The sequence below is a fragment of the Ceratotherium simum genome, chromosome 15, assembly GCF_057802395.1.
Source record: "Ceratotherium simum simum isolate JZ-2026a chromosome 15, ASM5780239v1, whole genome shotgun sequence".
Taxonomy (NCBI): domain Eukaryota; kingdom Metazoa; phylum Chordata; class Mammalia; order Perissodactyla; family Rhinocerotidae; genus Ceratotherium; species Ceratotherium simum.
The window spans coordinates 32633460-32654859 of record NC_141914.1 but is presented as its reverse complement, the minus strand read 5'-3'; the positions used below and the strand labels follow the sequence as shown (position 1 = coordinate 32654859).

At 35.1% G+C, this 21400-nt stretch overlaps 1 protein-coding gene across 1 annotated transcript in view; it reads left to right on the top strand.

The window, feature by feature from the left end:
* Window positions 1-19279, top strand: part of OSTN (osteocrin) — a 33442-nt gene extending 14163 nt beyond the window's left edge. The window contains exons 3-4 of the mRNA XM_004424573.3: window positions 13434-13530; window positions 17286-19279. Of these exons, the coding sequence (XP_004424630.1) occupies window positions 13434-13518 (85 nt within the window). The 3' untranslated portion in view covers window positions 13519-13530; window positions 17286-19279. The remainder of the gene's footprint in view (window positions 1-13433; window positions 13531-17285) is intronic.
* Window positions 19280-21400: the final 2121 nt, after the last annotated feature.

Sequence of the window (21400 nt, the reverse complement as noted above, 5' to 3'; positions counted from 1 at the left end):
CTATTTTAGCATGTATCTGAAATGCTCCATAATAAACTTTTTAAAAAAAACTAAGTGAGATAAACAGCAGATTAAATCTGGCAAAAGAGTAAATAAATTCATCATATGATAAAGCTAAGGAAATGACTCAGTATATCAGAAAGAGATGTTACAATTTCTCTGTATGAGAATGAGAAATTGTAACATACAAATTAATCTAATGAGAGTTTAGTGGGAACAAATAGAAGAGAAAGTATCACTGTTTGGAAAGATTATGGGTATTTTTTTCAATAATTTTCCAGAAATGGTTAAAAAAGATCATTTCTCAAATTCAAAAGTAACCACAAATGTTGACCCAAAAATCCAGTACTGCTTTTGAAAGATTAAATAGATTAAGAACAGTTATCCTGTTAAGAGGAAATCATGTAAGAGACGACTTGTAGGCTTGAACAGTCAGGGCATGTTCTCGGGAGGGCTAAATAGCTTGATGTGGGCTCAATATCAGATCCTAAGAAGTAGAATAAGAAATGAAATTGGGAAGGAGAGTTGGGGCCACACAGGGATGCTGTAGTCAAAAGCTATTCATATTGTTGCCTTCTGGGCTATGCAGTGTGAAACCTACATAACCTTGTCAGTATCTTTGGCACCAGATTATGAGGGTCCCATCCAATGTGGTATAAAGCAAGAAAGAATTTTAGTAGAGTAATTGATGATCTTAGGATGTCAAAAACAATTATTTTCTTTTCCCCTTTTATCTACCTTTCCCTTCACCTCCAACTACTTTCAGAAGGTTGGAAGTGTTAAGGAGAGCTAATGCATTTGTGCAGAAGTTTATCCATGAGCTTGAAAAATTGAGGATTTACCCAAATCTAGACTCTTTATCTTGCTTCTTGACTGTAATTGGAATACAGACTCTGCTCCTTTGTTCTCTATGGCTTAACAACAAAGGTGACCTCCAATGTCAGGATTGTTTTATTTAGAATTTATTTATTTATTCTAATTTTTTTTAGAATTTGTTTAGAATGACATATACACCTTAATAAATCTCTTATTTACCTGTAATTTATTTATATCTTTTATATTTTTATTATCTACTATCCGAATGACCCTTTAATATTAGACGATGTTGATAATTTGCCTGGAATTTTTCTAAAGGATAGTTTCCCTCACTCCTTCACACAGTACTGAAAATACCTTGCAAAAACAATAACAATAATAATAATACTCTATATTCGAATTTAATTGCTATAAACATTTTCACAACTGTTATTGCTTTCATTCTCTGATTAATATTTTGAAGTTGGCAAAGCAAGTAATGTCATTGTGTCAGTCAGGTTTCCTGCAGGAGACAGGCAGTGCATTTGAAATAGGAAAATTTGAGAAGTTTATTCACAACAGGATTATTTACAAATGACTGCATATAGGCAAATCATAATGGGTGGCTCAATAGCCCAGGGCCCTGGTCTGAAGAGTCAGATGCCTTGAGAGAAGCAGGGACCTTTGGGCAGAGGGAAGTGATCTTGCAAGAAGGGAGCCAGGAGAAAATTATCCTGACCTCACTTTTTCTCTCCTTCCAGTCTCTCCTGGCAAGGCAGCCCATTGCCTGCCTCAAACCAAAGCCACACAGCACAGGAACTTTGCTGTGATCCAGACAGGTTAGCATCCTGGACTGAAAGTAGGGTGAGAAAAGGCAGAGAGTGGATCTAGAGAACAGATGGAAGATACTCAGCACAATTATATACATTCTATAGATTCAGATCACTAAACACTTTACTCCATAACATTGTTATTATAACCACTTAACTGTAAGAGAAAGACTCCATTGGACATAATCAGAAAAACAATTTTATCACCCACCTACATGCATTTAAATTCATTCAGTAGGAGTTGTTTCCTATCTCTTGGATAAAAATAAAGGTAGGTACTACAGCTCTACTGGTCACATTGAAATAATAAAAATCCCTCTTGTCACTTTTATTAGAAAAACAACCATATTTCAGTAATTAAAGTAACCATTCTTATGTCTTGGCCCACACCATGAATATTATTAAAGTTTCTCCTTTCCCCGGCTTGGGCACCATTCAAACTAGAAAGCTGCAGTGGGAAGGAGGGTACATTCAGTTTATTCTCACCCCTTCCCCTAGCACAGTGGGCTGCCTTCTGCCTTTTCCACTATTGGGGATAGGGGTACAGAGAAGTAAAGAATAGTCTTACTCGACTGATAGTATCATGACCTGGCCTTAGTCCTCTCTGGCCTCAGTAAATACTCAAAAGGGATTCCTTATCAGGGGATGTTTTTGTGGGGTCATCGCACAACCCCCGTTGGGAACATTGACACAAATATCCTTGCCTCCAGCAATGCTTCTCTTCCAACAGGAAGGGCTTCTTCCCCTCTTGCTCTTCTCTTCAGTTTTGCTCCTCATCCTCATCCTACCCTTTCAGTTTCTTCGTTTGACACCACCACCAGCATCCTGCTGAGGTCACCTTACCCACGACCTCCAGCAGAAAGCCCTTCCGGGAAGGTTCTCTTTATAATTAACCTAGACCAACTCTACCCACATGCTCGCTCTACATCTGCTCCACAGAAAAGCCACATCCTCAACTCTGGTCACTGAAAGTGAAGCTGTTCCTTATGTAACCATCTCTTCACTCTGGCATTGAGCCAATTCTCACAGCTTCTTGCATTTTAGGTTTCATAGACACTGTTCTATCAGGTCTACCCTGCTTCCATGGGTATATGTCAAGCTTTCTGAGTGGTTTTCTTGAAGACCTTCCTCTATAGGAAAGAGGAGGGAAAATGCTGATGTTCTCCAATCACTTGTTCCAGAGAAATTCCCCTTCTTCACCTATTCAACATCAATCCTTTTATTGGATTAAAGTTGGAAAAATCAGTTTGTAGCAACCTCCTCTGCAAATACTACATAAGTCTAGCACCTCACTTTGGAATGCAAGGGGAAATATCACTCTTTTTTTTTTTCCTCAAATTTTTCGCGCCACAGCCAAAACTGAGATAGAAAGAATCCCATTTTAACATTTTGGTACCGTTTTTTTTTAATCCCTATAACACCCTAAGAAGATATCATCACCATTTTATTGGTATATTTTCAGAGAGATAAAATGATTTCCCTGACATTACCTAACTAGAACATCAAGTTGTTTAACTCTAAGTCCAATGATTTTCCGCTTAAATAAGCTGCTTTGGATAAAGAAATTCAAGTTCTGTGTGAATAAGGCACTTGTCCAAGGCAAGGAACAGTGAGGTTCACTTGGAATGTATGCAATAAATAAATGGTTTTGGAAAACTGTACAATGATATATGGGTTTCTATCCTAAGCCAGACGTAAAGTTCAGACTACAGTTGAGAATAGCAGTTCCAGCTTCAATTTGTCAGATATGACAGCCCTTCTTGATGACAGTCCCAAAGATTAAAGGTAAAAATCCTAACATTTCATCTTCCTTTCTTATTCATTGTGAAGCAATGCCACAGACCAAGGCCAAACCAAGTATCTTTTGTTTCCCGCTCTTGTTTGTTAATGCACAAAGGAGGTAGTTCAAAATGGGCTCCATTTCAGAGTGAGAAACACAGTAAAAGGATTCAGAGTATGGTGCCCTATTTCTATGCTTCCTTCTTCTTTGTTGAAAAGCCTGGCTGTACAATAGGAAACGCTCTTGAGCATAATGATTTGGGGCCATTTTTCCTAATAACTTCTCTTTACTACCTGTCTCTTAGCACCCCAGCTCAACATACAGAATGGGACAGTCTCTTTACCTTTTCTCCCTACCCTAATTCATATATGAAGGTTTAAAACTTTCTCCCGAAAGGGGTAATACTTGATTCCATGTATAGGCTTTGAAATGCATATTACCCACTCTCCCCAAAAGAAAATTCTAGAAGACATTTTTGTGTAAATCCGTTTTCTGGATGGAAGTTCCAAAAGTTTCATTAGACCCTCAAGAGGGCTCATGAGCCGAGTAAATGAAGATCTCCTCTGCCTTATCCTATAGCTCTGCAGCAGTTTCCAAATCAAGCGTGCCTGCGTTACTTTACAGTAAACCTTTTAAAACTCATTATTTGATTCCAATGCTCATGGCTTGTTTCTGAATGTCTGTTCGTAAGGTCCATTCCTTGGGATAATACTTCAGAAGATGGCATTACGCCTAGTCAGCACCATCATCATACATTTAATAGAATCTATTTAAAATTGAATTACCACTTTTGAGAGAGAATTCCAAAACTCATAAGTCAACTTTCTGCTAATGAAGTAGCACTTTCTTTTATCATTGTAAACATATCCCATTTATTAAGTCTTAGATTTCGCAGCCCCATATTTCCACGTAGAGGAACTCCAGTTAGGGAAAGACTGGGCCCTTGCCTCGCCCCCTCATTCACTCCTTCCCAGAGAAGAAGTCGTCATTTATCTCACGGGCCAGTCTGGGAGGAGTAATTGAGCATGTTCAACTCATCCTCCTTCTTCCTGTTTTTATTGGATAACATGACTAGTTGTGTAAATCTGTCTAATCCAGACAGGAAATTTAAGGAAGTCTTTTTAAATGCAGATTAAAGCCATATTCTACATTCAGCTTGATCAAAATGACATTTGATTTTTATGCATTGATCATTTATATTGTATTTCTCTATCATTTCTCAATGTGGACTCAAGGAAAAATGGGCATTATGTATTGGCCTATAAAAACTACATCATCAGTCAGACTTAACGTGGTCCTTTATCCTGACATTCTGGAGTTTGAATTTAAAAGCCTAATTGTCTCTTTTCAATTTAAACACGGCTTGTGGACTTTGATGATTTTCCTTCTCATTCTTTACAGGTTTTGCTGAGTCCTTCATTTTAGCATAGCCTCCAACATCAGTCTTTCCAAGCTCATACAGTTATATCTGTCTTCCTATAGACATTTCTCAATTCTATACTTTAATTTTAAATTGTGAATCCAAGATTGCAGGATTCAGAGACACCATTTCTTTTACTGTTTCCACATTATCTATAAGTTCTTCCTGGAAGGCACAAATTGGGTGTGATCTCTTCTCTTGTGGAATCCCAGAGCACTCTGCATCTCACCATATCAGATATCTATTGCTATGCAAACAAGTTACCCAATATTTAGCAGCTTAAGACAATAATAAACATGTATGTTCTCACACAGTTTCTATGCATCAGACATCCAGAAAAAGCTTGCCTGGGTGCTTCCGGCACAGGGTCTGTCCCAAGGTTGCAGTGAAGAAGTTGGCCAGGGCTGCAGTCATCTGCAGGCTATATGGGGGCTCGGGATATCCATTTCCAAAATGGCCCACTAACGAGGCTGACTGACGGCAGGAAGTCTCACTTCCTTACTGGCTGTTGGCAGGCGGCCTTAGATCATTGCCACATAAACCTCTCCATAGGGCTGTGAAAGTGTCCTTAGGAAATGACAGCTGACTTCCCCTAGAGTGAGTGATCTAACAAAGCAAGGCAGAAGCTGCAATATTTTTCATTATTTAGCCTTAGAAGTCACACATCATTATTTCCATCGTATACTATTGGTTAGAGAAGTCAGCCCTGTTCAATGTGGAAGGAGACTGAATTATGGTAGAATTATCGGGGTCCGTTGTGGAGTCTGGCTACTATATTCATCTAAGCTTGCTAATAAGATAATTTACTTTCATGTTTTACTAATCTAAATTACTGAACTGTTTAAAAGATCATGCTCTGTTAGCCATTACTGTATCCCTGCTTGCATATGACTCAGTGTTGGTGGAGCCCCATATGCCCTTCTTGAACGGGGCCAAGCATTTTATTGCCTCTTTAAGAGTAGCAACAAATCAGACTATTGTTTTTAGGGAACACTCTCCACACCCTAATTCCCAGGTTTCTTTCCTTGGAACTAAAAACCATAAGCAGTATCAGTAAAAGTTGCTGCATATCTAACAATTGGGGAAAAAAATGTTTACGTTCACATGAAACAACTATTAAAATTAATAAAATGCCTGTCCACAAAATAAGCCTTAAAAATTTTAAAAACTTGCTTATCAAACAGAATGTGTTCTCAGACCGTGATGTAATCAAACAAATAACAGAAGGATAACCAAAAAAGAAGTTTCAAGCCTCAAATCATTTCATGAGAATAGCATTATCTGGACACCAAAACTACGTATGGAGAGAACAAGAAAAGAAAATTACAAGACAACTTCATTAATGACTGTAGATACAATTCCTACCAAAAAAATAGCAGAACTATTCCGGTAATGTATCAAAAAGTTAATACACCATTATCACGTTGGGTTTATCACAAAAATACAGTATAACGTTGATTTGCTTTAGAAAGTCAATTAATAGAGTTAACAAGTTGACAAAATAAAGACATATCATCTCAATAGATGCACAAAAAGCATTCAATAAAATTAAACATCTATTCATGATCAAAATCACCAGTAAACTAATAATAAAAGGGAACTTTTTTTAACGAAGTAAGGGACACATTAAAAAACCCACAACATATATTCTTAAATGATATCACTTTCTTATTTATTTATTTATTTTTTTCCCCCAAAGCCCCAGTAGATAGTTGTATGTCATAGTTGCACATCCCTCTAGTTGCTGTATGTGGGACGCGGCCTCAGCATGGCTGGAGAAGCGGTGCGTCGATGCACGCCCGGGATCCAAACCCAGGCCACCAGCAGCGGAGCCTGTGCACTTAACCGCTAAGCCCCCGGGCCGGCCCCCTGATATCACTTTCAACAACAATAAATCCAATAAACTATGGGAAGTCTTTATGGAGAAAATTATAAAAATGTGTGAGAATGTTTTAAAGACAACCTAAATAAATAATCTTGGATAGTGAGATTTATAAAGATTTCAATTCTCATATCATAGAGATTTCAATTCTTTCCCAATTGATTTATACCTTAGATTCAGTACAATTCCAGGTAAAACTACCAAACAATTTCTCATGAAACTTGACAAGTGGAATCTAAAATTTATAAATAATTAGGTATGGATATACAAAAAAAAGAAACATGACCCCTATCTCACTCCATAAATAAAAATAATTTCAAAAGGATTAAAAATGTATATGTGAAAGGTAAAACTATAAAAAGATCTTAGGATAACATAGGAGAATATTTTCATAACATTAGAAATGGTTTAAGAAACAAAATGCAAAAATATTGATAAATTTAAAAACACATTAAAGATTTTCATAAAAGACACAATAAGGAAGACTAACCACAAATGGGAAAGAATATATGCGTATAACTGACAAAGTCTAATATTCAGAGTATATATGAAACTCTCCTATAAGTCAATGTTTAAAAGAAAAACAAACCAATAGAAAAATAGGCAACAGACTTGAACAGGTACTTCCAAAAGAAAAAATCCATGTGGCCAACAAACAAATGAAAAGGTGAGCAGCTTCATTAGTATTCAGGATAAGCAAATTAAAACCACAATGAGATGTGAATACAAATGCATTAGACTGGAAAAATGAAAAGTTCACAATAACAAGAGTTGGCACAGATTTGAAACAATAGAAATTGTCATACACTGCTCTTGGATGTGTAAATTGGTACAACTTTGGAAAACAGCACTATGTTAAAATTAAGTACAGGCATAGCCAGCAATTCTACTTCTAAAAATACACTGTAGAGAAATCCTTGAATGTGTACTAGAGACATATATAAGAAAATTTTCAGCTGAACAGTACACAACAATAATAACAAAAAAGGAAATACCTCGAATTTCCATCCACAGTAAAATGTATAAATAAGCTGGTATATATTCAAACAATGAATTATTATACAACAATGAAAATAAATGAATAGCAGCTGCACATGTCAACATGGACAAATCTCAAAACACATAGTACTTGCTGAAAGAAGTCAAGAAGAACTCATACCTGATGCCATTTAAATAAAATTGTAGAACTGTCTACACTACACAAGAGACTCTTAAAGAATACATATAGATTATAAGGAAAATCAAGGGAATTATTAGACCAAAATTCAATCTACAGATTGCCTCAGGGACTGAGCCATGAGAGGGATGCAATTTGGAGGGGGAACATTGGGGAATTCTAAAGTACTGGCAATATTCTATTTCTTAATTTGGTGCTGCAAATAGGAATGGTTCATTTCATTTTTCTTTAAAATGAACATAGATAAATTTATAGACTCTTTTGTATGTATGAAGTGATTCTTAATAAAAAATTTAAGTACAACTTTTTTAACTATTGTTTTAGAATGTAAAACATTTTCAGAAATTGACTTATCGAAGAATATAAATGTTGAAAATCCTATTTGGCACAAGAAGTCTATATTTGAGTGTGAAGTTTAAAGTTATACTTAAAATAAACAATCCATTCTCTTTATATTAGTTTGCTAGATATTCTGTATCCTTAAACTACTTTCAGAATATTTTAGAATGGAAAAGGTAGATTGGGTTAAATGGATATATAATAAAACCATGTCATACCATTATTTTGTCACAAGAGGGACTAGATAGTCAGAAAGTACAATTTTCCCTTTTGGTCATAAGAATATTTCTGTATCTTAATGTTCATGTTTTACACACTGTGTATTCCTGTCAGTGTATGTGTGATACAGTGTAGTCTATTATATATATTTCATGTCAGCAAAAATGTTAAATACTAATTTGCCATTTTACTTTTGAATGGATAGTGACTGTATAGAAATTATTTAACTTCCTGAGCTATGATCAATTTTTGGTTTATCTGCTTTATGGAAAAAATTGTTTCAATTTTTCTAGTAGTGCTAAAAATTCTAAACGCTGAATGGATTTTTTCAGATATATTTGTTTTATTTATTTTTCTTATTTGATTTCTTATTTGATTTCACAGATACCTGTGAACATTTGCAACCAACCCCAAATTTGATAAAATGAATCAAAATCAAATCAAATCTATTGCTGGAACAAAAATACTCATGATCTATGTCTCTATCCAGTGGTTATAAAACTCTGCTTTAAGGACACTTAAGTGTTTCTGGAAGCTCTTTCAGGGGCCACTATATAGGGGGAAAGTGAGGTACACCTTTCCTAAGACAATTCTTCTCTTAGCTTTTTAGATATAGCTCTCTTTTATAAAGCTTTTATTTGTAGAAATAGTAAGCTACAAATAGCTTAAAAACCACTGGACTGGACTGACAGGAAAGAATAATAGAATCAGTTAAAATGTATAAAATGTTTTCAGGTGTGTTACCTCATTAGCTTTTTTCAAGTAACATGTCGGCTCTAACAGTTAATATGTGTCTTCTTCACCTCTGATTCCCCAGTGCAGAGAACGAATACATGCCGTTATGCATTAGACAATCAAATAGGACTTCACAAACAAGTGTGTTAAGTGAATAAACAGCTCCAGAAGAAAGGCAGAGCAGGTATTATCTGAATTTTATCAACAAGGGAAGAGAGGCTCAGAATGACAGCAGACTTCTAAACACTCACATTACCAGTAAGCGGAAGAGTCAAATAGAATCCACGCCTACCATTTCCTCGTTCCTAATACTTTTTGGATCAAACCGGGGGGAAAGAAGAGAAGGAAAGAACAGAGACAAGGGAAGAAGGAAGGAAAAAGAGTTTATTTTGCTATCCACCATACCACAGCCATCTCTCATTTATGTGAGCAGGAACAGAAGATCAACTGCAGTAAAGAAAGAAAAATGCTATTTTCATTTATTTTACCTTCATTTTTGAAAAAATACCTTAGTAGTATGGACCAATAAATGTTCTACTTTATAATGATGTGTGAGACCATTATAGTTCTCTTTAAAAAAAGTAAAAGGATTACTTTTCGTGGTATCATCAGTACCCCAGGAGCCTTGGGAGGTCAGGCACCACTCTTTTTCCCAGGTGCCATTTCCTTCCTCTTCTCATATGTGTGGCACCACTCTTTTTCCCAGGTGCCATTTCCTTCCTCTTGTCACCAGCCCTTTAAACATCTGGAAGGAGCTGGTTTCTCACTTCCTCTTCCTGTATATCTGGGACTTCCCGTAACCACTCTCCTCCATCCTGAGGTGGCTTCCACCTTACCCCTTCCCTGGAGTTATACTGGTGGTAGTCAGTGAAGGAATATAAGGGTTAAAGGAATAAGAATCACAACAGTTTAATTTTTTTAATATATTAACCACATTACACTTAGACATCAGCCCTAAATCATACAGATAAATATATTCTTTTTTTTTATTGCTATGGCAATAAATTACCATAAACTTCTGGACTTAAAACAACATAAATTTATTATCTTACAATAGTGTAAGTCAGAAGTCCAGAAGATGCTCACCAGTCACCATATATCATTCTAGACGACTTTTCTCAGTCTCCTTTCAATTAGGGGCAGCTGTATGATTGACTGCTAGCCAATGGGTGGACCCTAAAATTCCTTCTGCATGCCGCTCTGTGCTCTCTCTTTGCCTGGTCTGGCAGCAGGATACAGAGGAAGTCAAAAGGTCCCCGGCTGTGTTCTTTCTTGGGGGCTGTAGGAGAGAATTCATTTCCTTCTCATTCAGGTTGTTGGCAGAACACAGTTCCTTTTGGTTGTAGGACCAAGGTCCCCATTTTCTTTTGAGAACTTCTAGAGGTCACAGCATTCCTTGATTCCTGGCTCTTTCTTCCATCTTCCAGGCTAGCGATGGTGGGTTAAGTCCTTCTGAGATTGCAGCTCTCTGACCCACTCTTCAGTTATCTTCCACTTTTAAGGACTCTTATGACTAATTTGGTCCCACCCAGATAATCCAGAATAGTCTTCTCAACTCAAGGTCTTTATTAATCCTATCTGCAAAGTCCCTACTGCTAGATAAGGTAACATAATCACAGATTCTGTGATGTAGACATTCTTGGGGGAGGGGCATTATTCTGACTACCACAAGGAAAATAACCACTTGAGTCAATAAATTTACTTATGTGAATAAAAATAACAAAAAATATAAAGAATACTTTTTTTTCAGCAGTCATTATTTATAATTACATCAGAAGACCTAAAGCACAACTCCTATGCATAGCTTTGTAGCACTCTTGACCATAAATTTTTTGCTAATTTTACAGATAACATGTTTCCCACTAGATTATCAAGTTGAAAAATATGTATTCAATTTGGTGGCAAGAAATCTAGAAGTGCAATCAATAGGCACCACATAAGAGAGTGTGTTTTTTCAGAAATCTGAAGAATGGAGGCAGAGGTGTGAATAGGTTAAGGATAAGCACTATATATTTTTTTCCCAGATTTCCCCCACTGATCAAACTGTTGTCAAGGAGACAGTCCTACAAGATCATACGTACAATGCTGTCTGCATTGACTAGAAAAACTAAGGGCCAATCTAAAAAGGAAGATGGATGTGAATCAGCAGAAAAGAAGACTGAATAAAGTAAAAAAACATAACATGGCCCTATTCTTATAATATCATTTGAGGGTCAGCTTCATATCAGGTCAAAATGCCTATTTTTATCATCCTTGTATACACAGCACTAAGCACAGTGCCTGGCATATAGAAAGCATTAAGTAAATATCAATTACTTTCAAATTAATTGCTTTAATTAGAATTAATGTTTATAGAAATTTCTATGTGCAAGATACAGTAATAAAAATCTCCCATGTTTCCATTGTTCTCTATACTTTTCAGAGATTTTCAAATAAATTATTTACCTAATAGTGATATGAAGAACATTGATAAGACCTGGTAGTTAAGGTGAAAACTTAGCATAAAGAAAAATGAGAGAATTTCTTCCTCTACTATATGCATTAAATCATTATCAGTCTGACAGTACTTATAAGTTTTTGAAAGCAAAGACTATTTCTGACTTATTGATCCCAAGATAGCCACAAAAAGAACCTTATATATAGTAGGTACATAGTAAGTGATAATAGGAAAAAAATCATAGATATTGTGGTTTTCATTCATTTTTAGTGTTTAAATTATATAGTATATACTGACAAGATTATGCAAGTAATTAGAAAGAACTAAAGAAACGATTGAAAATGTTCTGAAACAAATCTTTTTTGACTCGTTCAGCTGTTGAAAATTGATTAAGTTGTCTTGTAAGGTAATTAGCTCTACATCACTGAGATTTTCAAGCAATGAGCTATATCATTGCTGGTCAAAAAATTGAAGCAGAAATTCTGACATTTGGTGGGAGAATAACCTTTAAGACTTTTCCCCATTCCAAAAGTGTTTGCTGGTAATGTTCTATTTCTTGATCTGGGTACTTATTGCACTTATAATCTGTATATGTCTATTATTGTTCACTTGTTTCCTCTTTTCTACATATATATTATTTCAATAAAAAGCCTAACGGGGCAGGCCCAGTGGTGCAGCAGTTAAGTTCGTGTGTTCTGCTTTGGCAGCCCTGGGCTCGCCGGTTCGGATCCTGGGCGCAGACCCTACTCACCGCTCATCAAGCCATGCTGAGGCGGCATCCCACATAGAAGAACTAGAAGGACCTACAACCAGCATGTACAACTATGTACTGGGGGCTTTGGGGAGAAAAAAAAAAGGAAAAAAAGAGGAAGATTGGCAACAGATGTTAGCTCAGGGCCAATCTTCCTTAAAAAAAAAAAAAAAGCCTAACAAAGCTATATGTCAATTACATTTAGCTGTGAGATAAGTCACTTACATAAGCTTCTTAGCTTCTCCTGCCTATCTGTATCTTCATTAAGAAGACTCCAAACTTCTCTTAACTCTAAGCCAGTTAATATTATGCACTCAAATTTCTGGGACCTCTCCTGATAGGATTTTGATTTGATAGCACTAAGTGATGGCAATAAATCAAATTAAAATGTTTCTTCTTTTTAAAGAAATAATTTATAGGACATACAAGCTATATGCCTCCTGTAGTATATTTTTGAACTTCATTTTAATAACGAAGTTTTTATTTCCCCAAACAATATTTGACTCAGAAAATATAGAACGAACACAGACCATCACATACAAAGCTTCTCTAGGTAAAATGTGAGTGAGGAGATGGGAGGCAAACTTACTCCCCATTCAGTCTTGGCATCAGCACCCTTTCCTGTCCCACCACTATCCTTCCCCAGAAGACCATTCTGAGGCAAGAGCTTGGGGAAAACCACTGACCTAGTGCGATCTTCCTCAATTAAAAGAGGAATACATCAGAATCTGAAGAGAGATAGGGACTTACCCAGACTGAACACTTAGCAAATTGGTATGCTGGGAAAACCTAGCTTTTCATCTGAGCTATTTGATTTTGGATAAGTTCTTTAATTTCTCTAAGCCTCAGTTTCCTCAGATGTAAAATGGAGGTGGTAATATCTACTTTGAAAGACGTTGAAAGGGTAAGAGATAATGTCTGGCACATAGTGGGTACTGATGAATGATAACTATCATGGTTATTCCAATTCCCAAAGAAAGCCCCCAAATCTGCATGAGATAAAAGAGCAAAAGTAATGATTGATAACTTGGACTTGAGCTTAAAAATGTTCTCTTTGGTTTGTTTCAGGAAAGTAGTAAATCATCCAAAAAGACGATTTGGTATCCCTGTGGATCGGATTGGTGGAAACCGGCTTTCAAATTCCAGAAGCTAATTGATTCCAGTAGTGAGTACAATTTGAATAAGTAACAATACACGCAGGCTTTTGATTAACACTTCACAATGGGCTAATTGATCCATCTTGGTTTATAAATCCCCCTTTTGATTTTCTAGCTTATAAATTCACTTTTTCAAACATTTCTGTATTCAATTAGCATATTGATGCTACATAATTTAAATAACATTAAAGAAGCAAAGGAACGCCCTAGATCTACTTCCCCCTAAAGAAAAGATCTAGTTTTTCTCACAAACTCCCATATAATTATTGAATATTAATAGTCAAACAAGGGTTAAAATTCTAATTAACATAATAAATCACCTTCATAAATATACATAAATGTGTAGCAATCCCTCTATTATGAAGAAAATATATTCCAGTGACACACACCATTTTGTTGCCAATAACTACATTACCAGAATTATGATAACATGGAACATAAGAGAGAGAATGGTGTAGCAGAAAGAATATTAGCCATGGAATCAGAACACCTAATCCAAATCTTGATTCTGTCATTCATTATCTTGTTTCCGTCAATATACCTTATTTCTTTACAGTTTGTACATTTAGATAATAATATAGTAGTATTATGAAGATTAAATTAGATGCTTGTACTAATCCTAGAATGCATTGGACACACAATACATGCAAGTGATAACAGCTTATATTACAGTTCTGGAAATTTACTCTGTGCTGGGCCCTCTGCTTAGCACTATACATGCATTGCTTCATTTAATCATCCTCTTCCGTAAAGTGGGCACTATTTCTATCTTCAGTACCTTGAGAAGTAGTACAGTATAAGGAGTAAAAGTGCCAACTAGGGAGGTCAGGCTTTGTGGGTCAAATCCTGAGGACCATATGAATTGATACACATTAAGCACTTAGAATAGTGCTTGACATGTGTTAAGTGCCCAATAATCATTAGTTGTTATTATTATTATTATTATTTTCATTATTATACAAGTGAGTGGAAAGCTTAGATATATTAACTCACAATGCCACATAGCTAGTAAATGAAACAAATAGAATTTAAATCCAGAAAGCTTCAATCCTGAGCTTATATTTTAAACGGTATATTTAATGATACATATATGTTTTAAACACTAAATGTTTGTTAAATATAAAATCTAGGCCATATGTTTTCTCTCAGTAGGGCTTACAGAGGGTGAATTCTCCCTCCCAACAGATAGGAACCTGGAACTGCTTTGACAATGTCAGGCTACAGAAGAGAGAACTCTGCCTTCCACTTCTCTCAAGATGATCCTCAGACCAATGATGTAAAGACCCCAGAAGCATCACATTACCCCTGACCTTCTCTTAATTTAAATCATGCCATTTTTTTTCTCCTCATCAAGTGCTCTAAATCACAATGAGAAGTCAATATTTTACCTCAACTTTCTCATTCTCAGAATGACTTAGTTAAAAGAAACTTTTTTCCCCTTGGAGTCCTTAATCACTGAAGTTATGAAGTTACTGAATGTTCGTAAATACAGGAGGACTTAATGAATACTGCCAAGAACACTGCCTTTTCAGCAGCACCATCTTCAAAACTCAGATTGAACTTTCTTTCTTTATATCTAAAGATATTTCTTTCTTTATATCTAGAGATTTGGTCACTCTTTAGCGTTGTTAAAAATCACCACGTTATATTTGAGTAGGGACTAACTAATCGCTGTTAAAAACTAAGTAATTCCCTGAAATCAGGGTCACAATCCTTCGGGTTCTTGATATATAGAAAACATTATGACACTGAGCTCAGTAATTAAGTTCAATTGGTTTCCACATGTACCCTATCCCCTTTGCCACTCTTGATTGTCACCCATTTTAATATTTCTGAATTCAACCAAAACAGGTTATAATAAAAAAAAAATCATACAGGAAACTCATTTTTCCATGTAAATATTCATATGAAGTTTTAGACCATAAAAACTCCAGGTAGCTACTAAACAATGAAAAGGGAGTTGAATTAATATAATGTTTCCTGAATCACTGTTGGGTAAAATCTAAATTAGTGTGTTATGTCCTTCACTTAACAGACTTTGTTGAGTATCATGACGATCACTGTCTTTATTATTAAAATCTCAAGATAGTAATATCACAAAAGAATAGTTTTAGAAAAGGACTTATCATATATTTTCTGCTTCCCTTTTGGCAAGCATTGTGGGTTCACCTGCTCAACCATTGTTTCTATTCATTGTTTCCTGCCTCTATCACCAAGATATCTCAGATATTTTTTGACTTCCTCATGTGAAGTTTCATGTTTTATAGTTTATGAAAAATAAAAACCATAAAATATATATTTTTCATTTCCATTCAACTTTTCAAAATTATTTTTTTGGTATATTATTTCTTATTGTCACAGTATTCCTTTGAATTGAACAGGAGATGTCATATTGCATCATTGAATAGATAACTTAAAGGTCATTAAATAATGTTCACACAGTCTTGCAGCTAAGTCATTAGAGATTCAAGAACATGAAGTCTCATTTAATCTAATTCTTTTTTTTTTTTTTTTTTAACAAATGGGGACGCTGGAGCTGTAAGAGGAAATTGATTTGCAGAAAATTTTACAGACTGTCAGAGAGAGCAAGATCCAGGACCCAGGTCTCTGGACTTGTAGGGCCAACATTCTCTTCATGACCCATAAGGTCTTCTGGGTGTTAAATTGTCATTGCTGGATGGTAACTTCACTGGTCACACATTTCTAAAACAAACAGAAACAATATCTCAGAACTTATGAAAATCTTTGTTTCACTTCTGTGGGAGTTGATGTATACTCTTTTGGAGGAGGTTGATTTGTGGGTTTTCACCTTCTGGGTTTCACTATAAGTCTTCACACTAAAAGTGAAACTGGTAATAATCGTGGAAATTTTGCTTGGTTTGAGGTCAAGTCTAGATATAGCTGCTGTGTGTTACCTAATTTCCAGAACAAATGCTAATCTCTTCCCTGATACATGTTTTGGAAAGGAAGATAATTCTGATATTTAGACAATGTCCTCCTCAAATCGTTAATATATTGGACCAAAGTTTTGAGTTTTTAATAGGCCTCAGCTCTGAGCAACTCAAATTTAGGCAGATATTTTAGCTAAGGTTTTGTGCTTCTCTAGATGCAAGTAGCAAGTTCTAGGGCCCTGACATTGAAATCAGGATGCCTACTTGATGAAATTTAGTAGAAATATGACCGGTAATTGTGCCACATCTTGCTGCCACACACATTAAGACTTTTAATAATGTGAGGCACATGTTGCTGTATTATACCAACAATTTTAGAACAATATTGACACAGCATCATTCAAATAAATTAACATAACTCTCAAACAGCAGAAATGTCATGTTTAAATGCTAGTATCTGGTTGGACCCTTTAAAAAGATGAAAATATACAAGAATTATCAACATGTTATCATAACAATAAACAGAAAGTAGTAGTCAGATTTTCTTTATCTTTCTTTTATTTGTCATAGCAACATCCTTTGAACTAAGACTGAAAACTCAAAAGAAATAGAATATAGCAGGTACCCAAAGAAAGGAAGTGTGGCTTGAGCACAAGCACCTAGCTTATATATTGAAAGTGCTCTTTTTAATGCATTTTGATCCGAAATTACAATTTTACAGTATTGTTTTTGCAATAATATCATGCCACATAAATAAAAGCTATAAGGAAACATCATGTCGTGTTTTCACTCCTCTCAACTGTAGTTAATGGATTTCCCCTTAGCTACAGAGTTCTCATTAGCTTTAACAATTTCAACTTTCATTTTTGCAGGCGCAGCTTCCTTGGGTAAAATGTCACAGAGACATGGAAGATGCTTCAGTGAAGTTCTTCACACTCTTTAATAATTAAACTTTTAAGGAACTGACCTTCTGCAAATCCTTTCCAAAGCTTGAACTTCAGTCCATCACATCACAGTATTGTTACAGTTTCAATTAAATTATGCAGGTCATTTCAATGCATGGATGTTTTTAAAATACATTTTTTAGTTATTCAGGAATGGTTACTTGGTCCCAAATCTTACTTTTCTAAGAAACAATCAAAACACACGGTACAGTGAAATGCTTTCTATATGCATTTACCATTTACACTCATGTAGTTGGAGAGTAATAACTGAAGACTGATTTGTTCTGTAAAATTAGGTCCAATCTGTTTGCTCATTATTGGGAAACAAGGAAAGACAATGCTGTATATTTTCTCTTGAATACTTTTACTTCTCTCTCATCCTTTGTCTGTGAGCCTCTTGGGTAATGATTACAAAATTAGGCTTCTCTTATTATATTCAAATTTCAGTTAGGCTCAACCAAATAAAACACAGCCACAGTTCCAGAAACAAGAGGAAAAAGATCTCTGAGCAAGGAAAAAACAGCAGTAATTAAGCCAATAAACTTTATCCTCCCAAAGAACTGAGAAAATACCTGCAGGTCAGAGAATATTGATTTAGAATTAGGAAGTGAAGGATATTACTCATTTGTCAAGTCTGGATATTCCGTGTCCACTAACAACTTTCCATTTCTCTAGATTACAACTGATAGTTAATTAAGAGCAGTAGTGTCTGATTATGAGGAGAACAACTAGACAAGAAAGCAACAGATGAAAGTATGGGGGAAGTCAAAGAATCATGAGGCAGTAAGCCACCAGAGCAGTCTGGGTTAAGTACATATAATTTTAGCACAGCCCATTTTAGCATAGCACAATAAACCATCTTTTTGATGTTACTGACTCAACTAAGAAACTGTTTAATCTGTTTCATATACTGTGTTTAATAAGGCATTGAAGAGTATAATGTGTTTGAGAATGATTTCTTTAAAATGATTCAAATTATTTTTAATTGACCTATCAATTCTCAGTTCTCAGCAATAACTGTGATGTTACTGTAATTTAGGCACATAAAACCATTGTGCATTGGATATGCTTTCAAAACATGAAGATAACATAGTCCTTGGACCAGAGATTCGACATAAGTTAGGAGAAGTTTCTAAAACCTCTGGAAAGCACTTCTTTAAACTCTAACAATCACTGTCAAATAGACCTGATATGTGGGAGGAAAACAGTTTGGCCAGTAGAGCAGAGGTTTATTTTAGCATAAAAAGGAAGAGTGTTATGAGAAGGTACAATCATATTAGAAGAAGAGAGAAATAGGTAGTTATTAATCTTAACTAAAAATGAATTAATATACAATCCAAAGAATAAAATAATGCAAAGAAATATAAAAATGAACCTATGTACTTAAAATACAGAGTAGTTTTGTATATAACTTCTTAGTTTTGGGGAAAACTTTCCAACTGCTAGAAATCTTTAAGTGTAGGAAAAAACAGTAAATGAATGATTCTTTTAATTACAATAGAGGTGCTGTAGCAAAGAGAAATGAATTTTGAGAAAGCTAACCAATTCTGCTTTTCATAAACTTACATTAGAAAGTTAGCAGTGGTACATGGGCAAATACCCTGCAGGACTCACTGTTTGAAAGAATTATTTAAGAAGAAGATATCATAACTTCTCTTGCCCACCTTTCCCCAACCTTCTGATGAATTACAAAAATGTATGCTTTTTCTTGGAAGCTCTTTCCCTTTTCTCCCATTTGGATATTTGTAAGCCTCTAATCCAACTGGGTGTTACTTCTTCATGCTTTGACAAAAGGTATTACAACCTCCTTTAGCCTAAAAATTTCTCTTAGTGAAGACTTAAAGTTGGACTAAACAAATTTATTTCCTATCATATATTTTTAATTCAAAATTATGCTTATGGCATTCAATTTAATTAAAGTAAGAGTCACAGTATATTGATTTATACTCTATTCTAACGTGTAATGCATTTGTCTCATAATATAATATATACCCAAGAAAAAAAAATGTTTTATCCACTTACAACTATTTTATTTCATATTTTAATTTTTACTACTACTTTATCCAGAGTAGAAAATAAGTCATCAGTATACTACTTTGAAATAGGTATTCTTTTAACGTAGCAGGAAATTAAGACGTAATTTCTGTTAAGAATATGACGAGTCATCTCATTTATTTGTCCAATGCATTGTATATTACTAAATCCAGCTATATTTCACTGGTAAGTTACCAACTTAAAGGGACTTTTCATTTAGTTTCTAAGAAATACATTACCTTTTTTTTTCTCTTGGTTTCTATGTGAAGCTTCATAGAGCAAACTGTGAAATGGGTTTCTGAGTCCTGACGCCAATCACATAACCAATTTTCCGTGAGGGGACATTAATTCCTGGCTATATTGTCTTAAAATTTACTCACACTAGAAAAAGTCTAGCAAATTCTACCTTTAATCTACAGATAGCTTTAGGGAATTAAATTTCTTAAAGCAAATTATTAATAGATAACTTAATGGATTCTTCTAAAAGGAAGAAGTATTAAAAGATTGTTTGAATGACATTATCCCTAAAGTTTCAAAATGCTTGAATATTGTTCAACTGCTCCAAAGTTAATAAACATGAGATGATGAAAGCCGGAGTTTTTGTCTTTCTTTATGATAATATTATGTTTGTGTTCACAAATGGTATAAATACATGGGAACATTCAGGCATTATTGAGCAGCAATATGTATGTACATTTGAGTGGCTCCTAACAAACATATATATAGCACTACAAGCATATTACTCAACTCCGTCTGTTTAATGTGTTTATTTTTATTTTTTTAGTGTAAGCAATATTGTTCATTCTGTCTTCTGAGACAGTTTTATCTTCAAGCACCACACAATTAATATTATGTAGATAAACTGCATTTCCCCCATATTGTGAAGTAAGGGAATGTGTGTAGGCTCATCTGGCCAGCTATTCTAGTCATTAATATCCTTTAATTATAAAGTAACTTGGACAACATTTCTGTGCCAGCACAAGTGGCAGACAAAATTGAAGTTGAATTCCCAGCCTTGAATTGGTTAAATAATGTTGTTCAGATGTAAGCAAGAGCAGTTTGAGGTACAGATGTGGAAAAAAGAAAAAAGAAATGAATCTAGGAAAAGCCAATAAGTTTATTTTGTTTTGTTTGTTGTTTTTTAGTACACTGAGTCTAGTCTCTTATCGACATGCTGAGAGTCTCAAATAGTTTTTGATGTTGTGGAGGAGACGGAGACGAGAATTAAGAAACCAAAAGGCAAATTGTTCTGTAAGAAAATTCTCTTAATATTTATCTCTGAGACATCTAGTCTTTCTCCCAGAGTCCAATAAATGATATATTTCTGCTTCCTAGTAATGTATTCATACATCTTAGTGAAAGTTGTCCAATTTAACAGAAAAGAGGTAGTAGCCAGCACAATCATAAAAAAGAGAAAGGAGGGGCCAGCCCATTGGCGTAGTGGTTAAGTTCACACATTCCACTTTGGCGGCCCGGGGTTCACAGGTTCAGATCCCAGGCATGGACCTACACACTGCTCATCAAGCCATGCTGTGACGGCATCCCATATACAAAATAGAGGAAGATTGGCATGGATGTTAGCTCAGGGCCAATCTTCCTCACTGAAAAAAAAAAAAAAAGGACAATGGTGCATATTTTCCACATAAATTAAGATAATATAATTTATTTTAATTTTCCAAGATGCTCCTTGAAATATTTTAATTGATAGCTCAACAGCATAGACATCACCAGACAAAACTCTATGTAGACAATAAATTTATGGAAAGTATACAATAGATATACCACTCTCAACTTTAGCTCTACAAAGCCATTTTGATAGTCCCATGACATTCAAAAGTGCATCTGATTTGTCAGATTTGTCATTATCCACAACATAAACCTCAAACATACAATATGCAGAATAAATGCCACAGTTCTTTATGCTTGAAATAACCACAATCTTTAAGCAGTAGAGTGAGTAGATGTATATCTTTTTCTAACGTTCCTTTTTGGCATCCAGAGAAAAAACT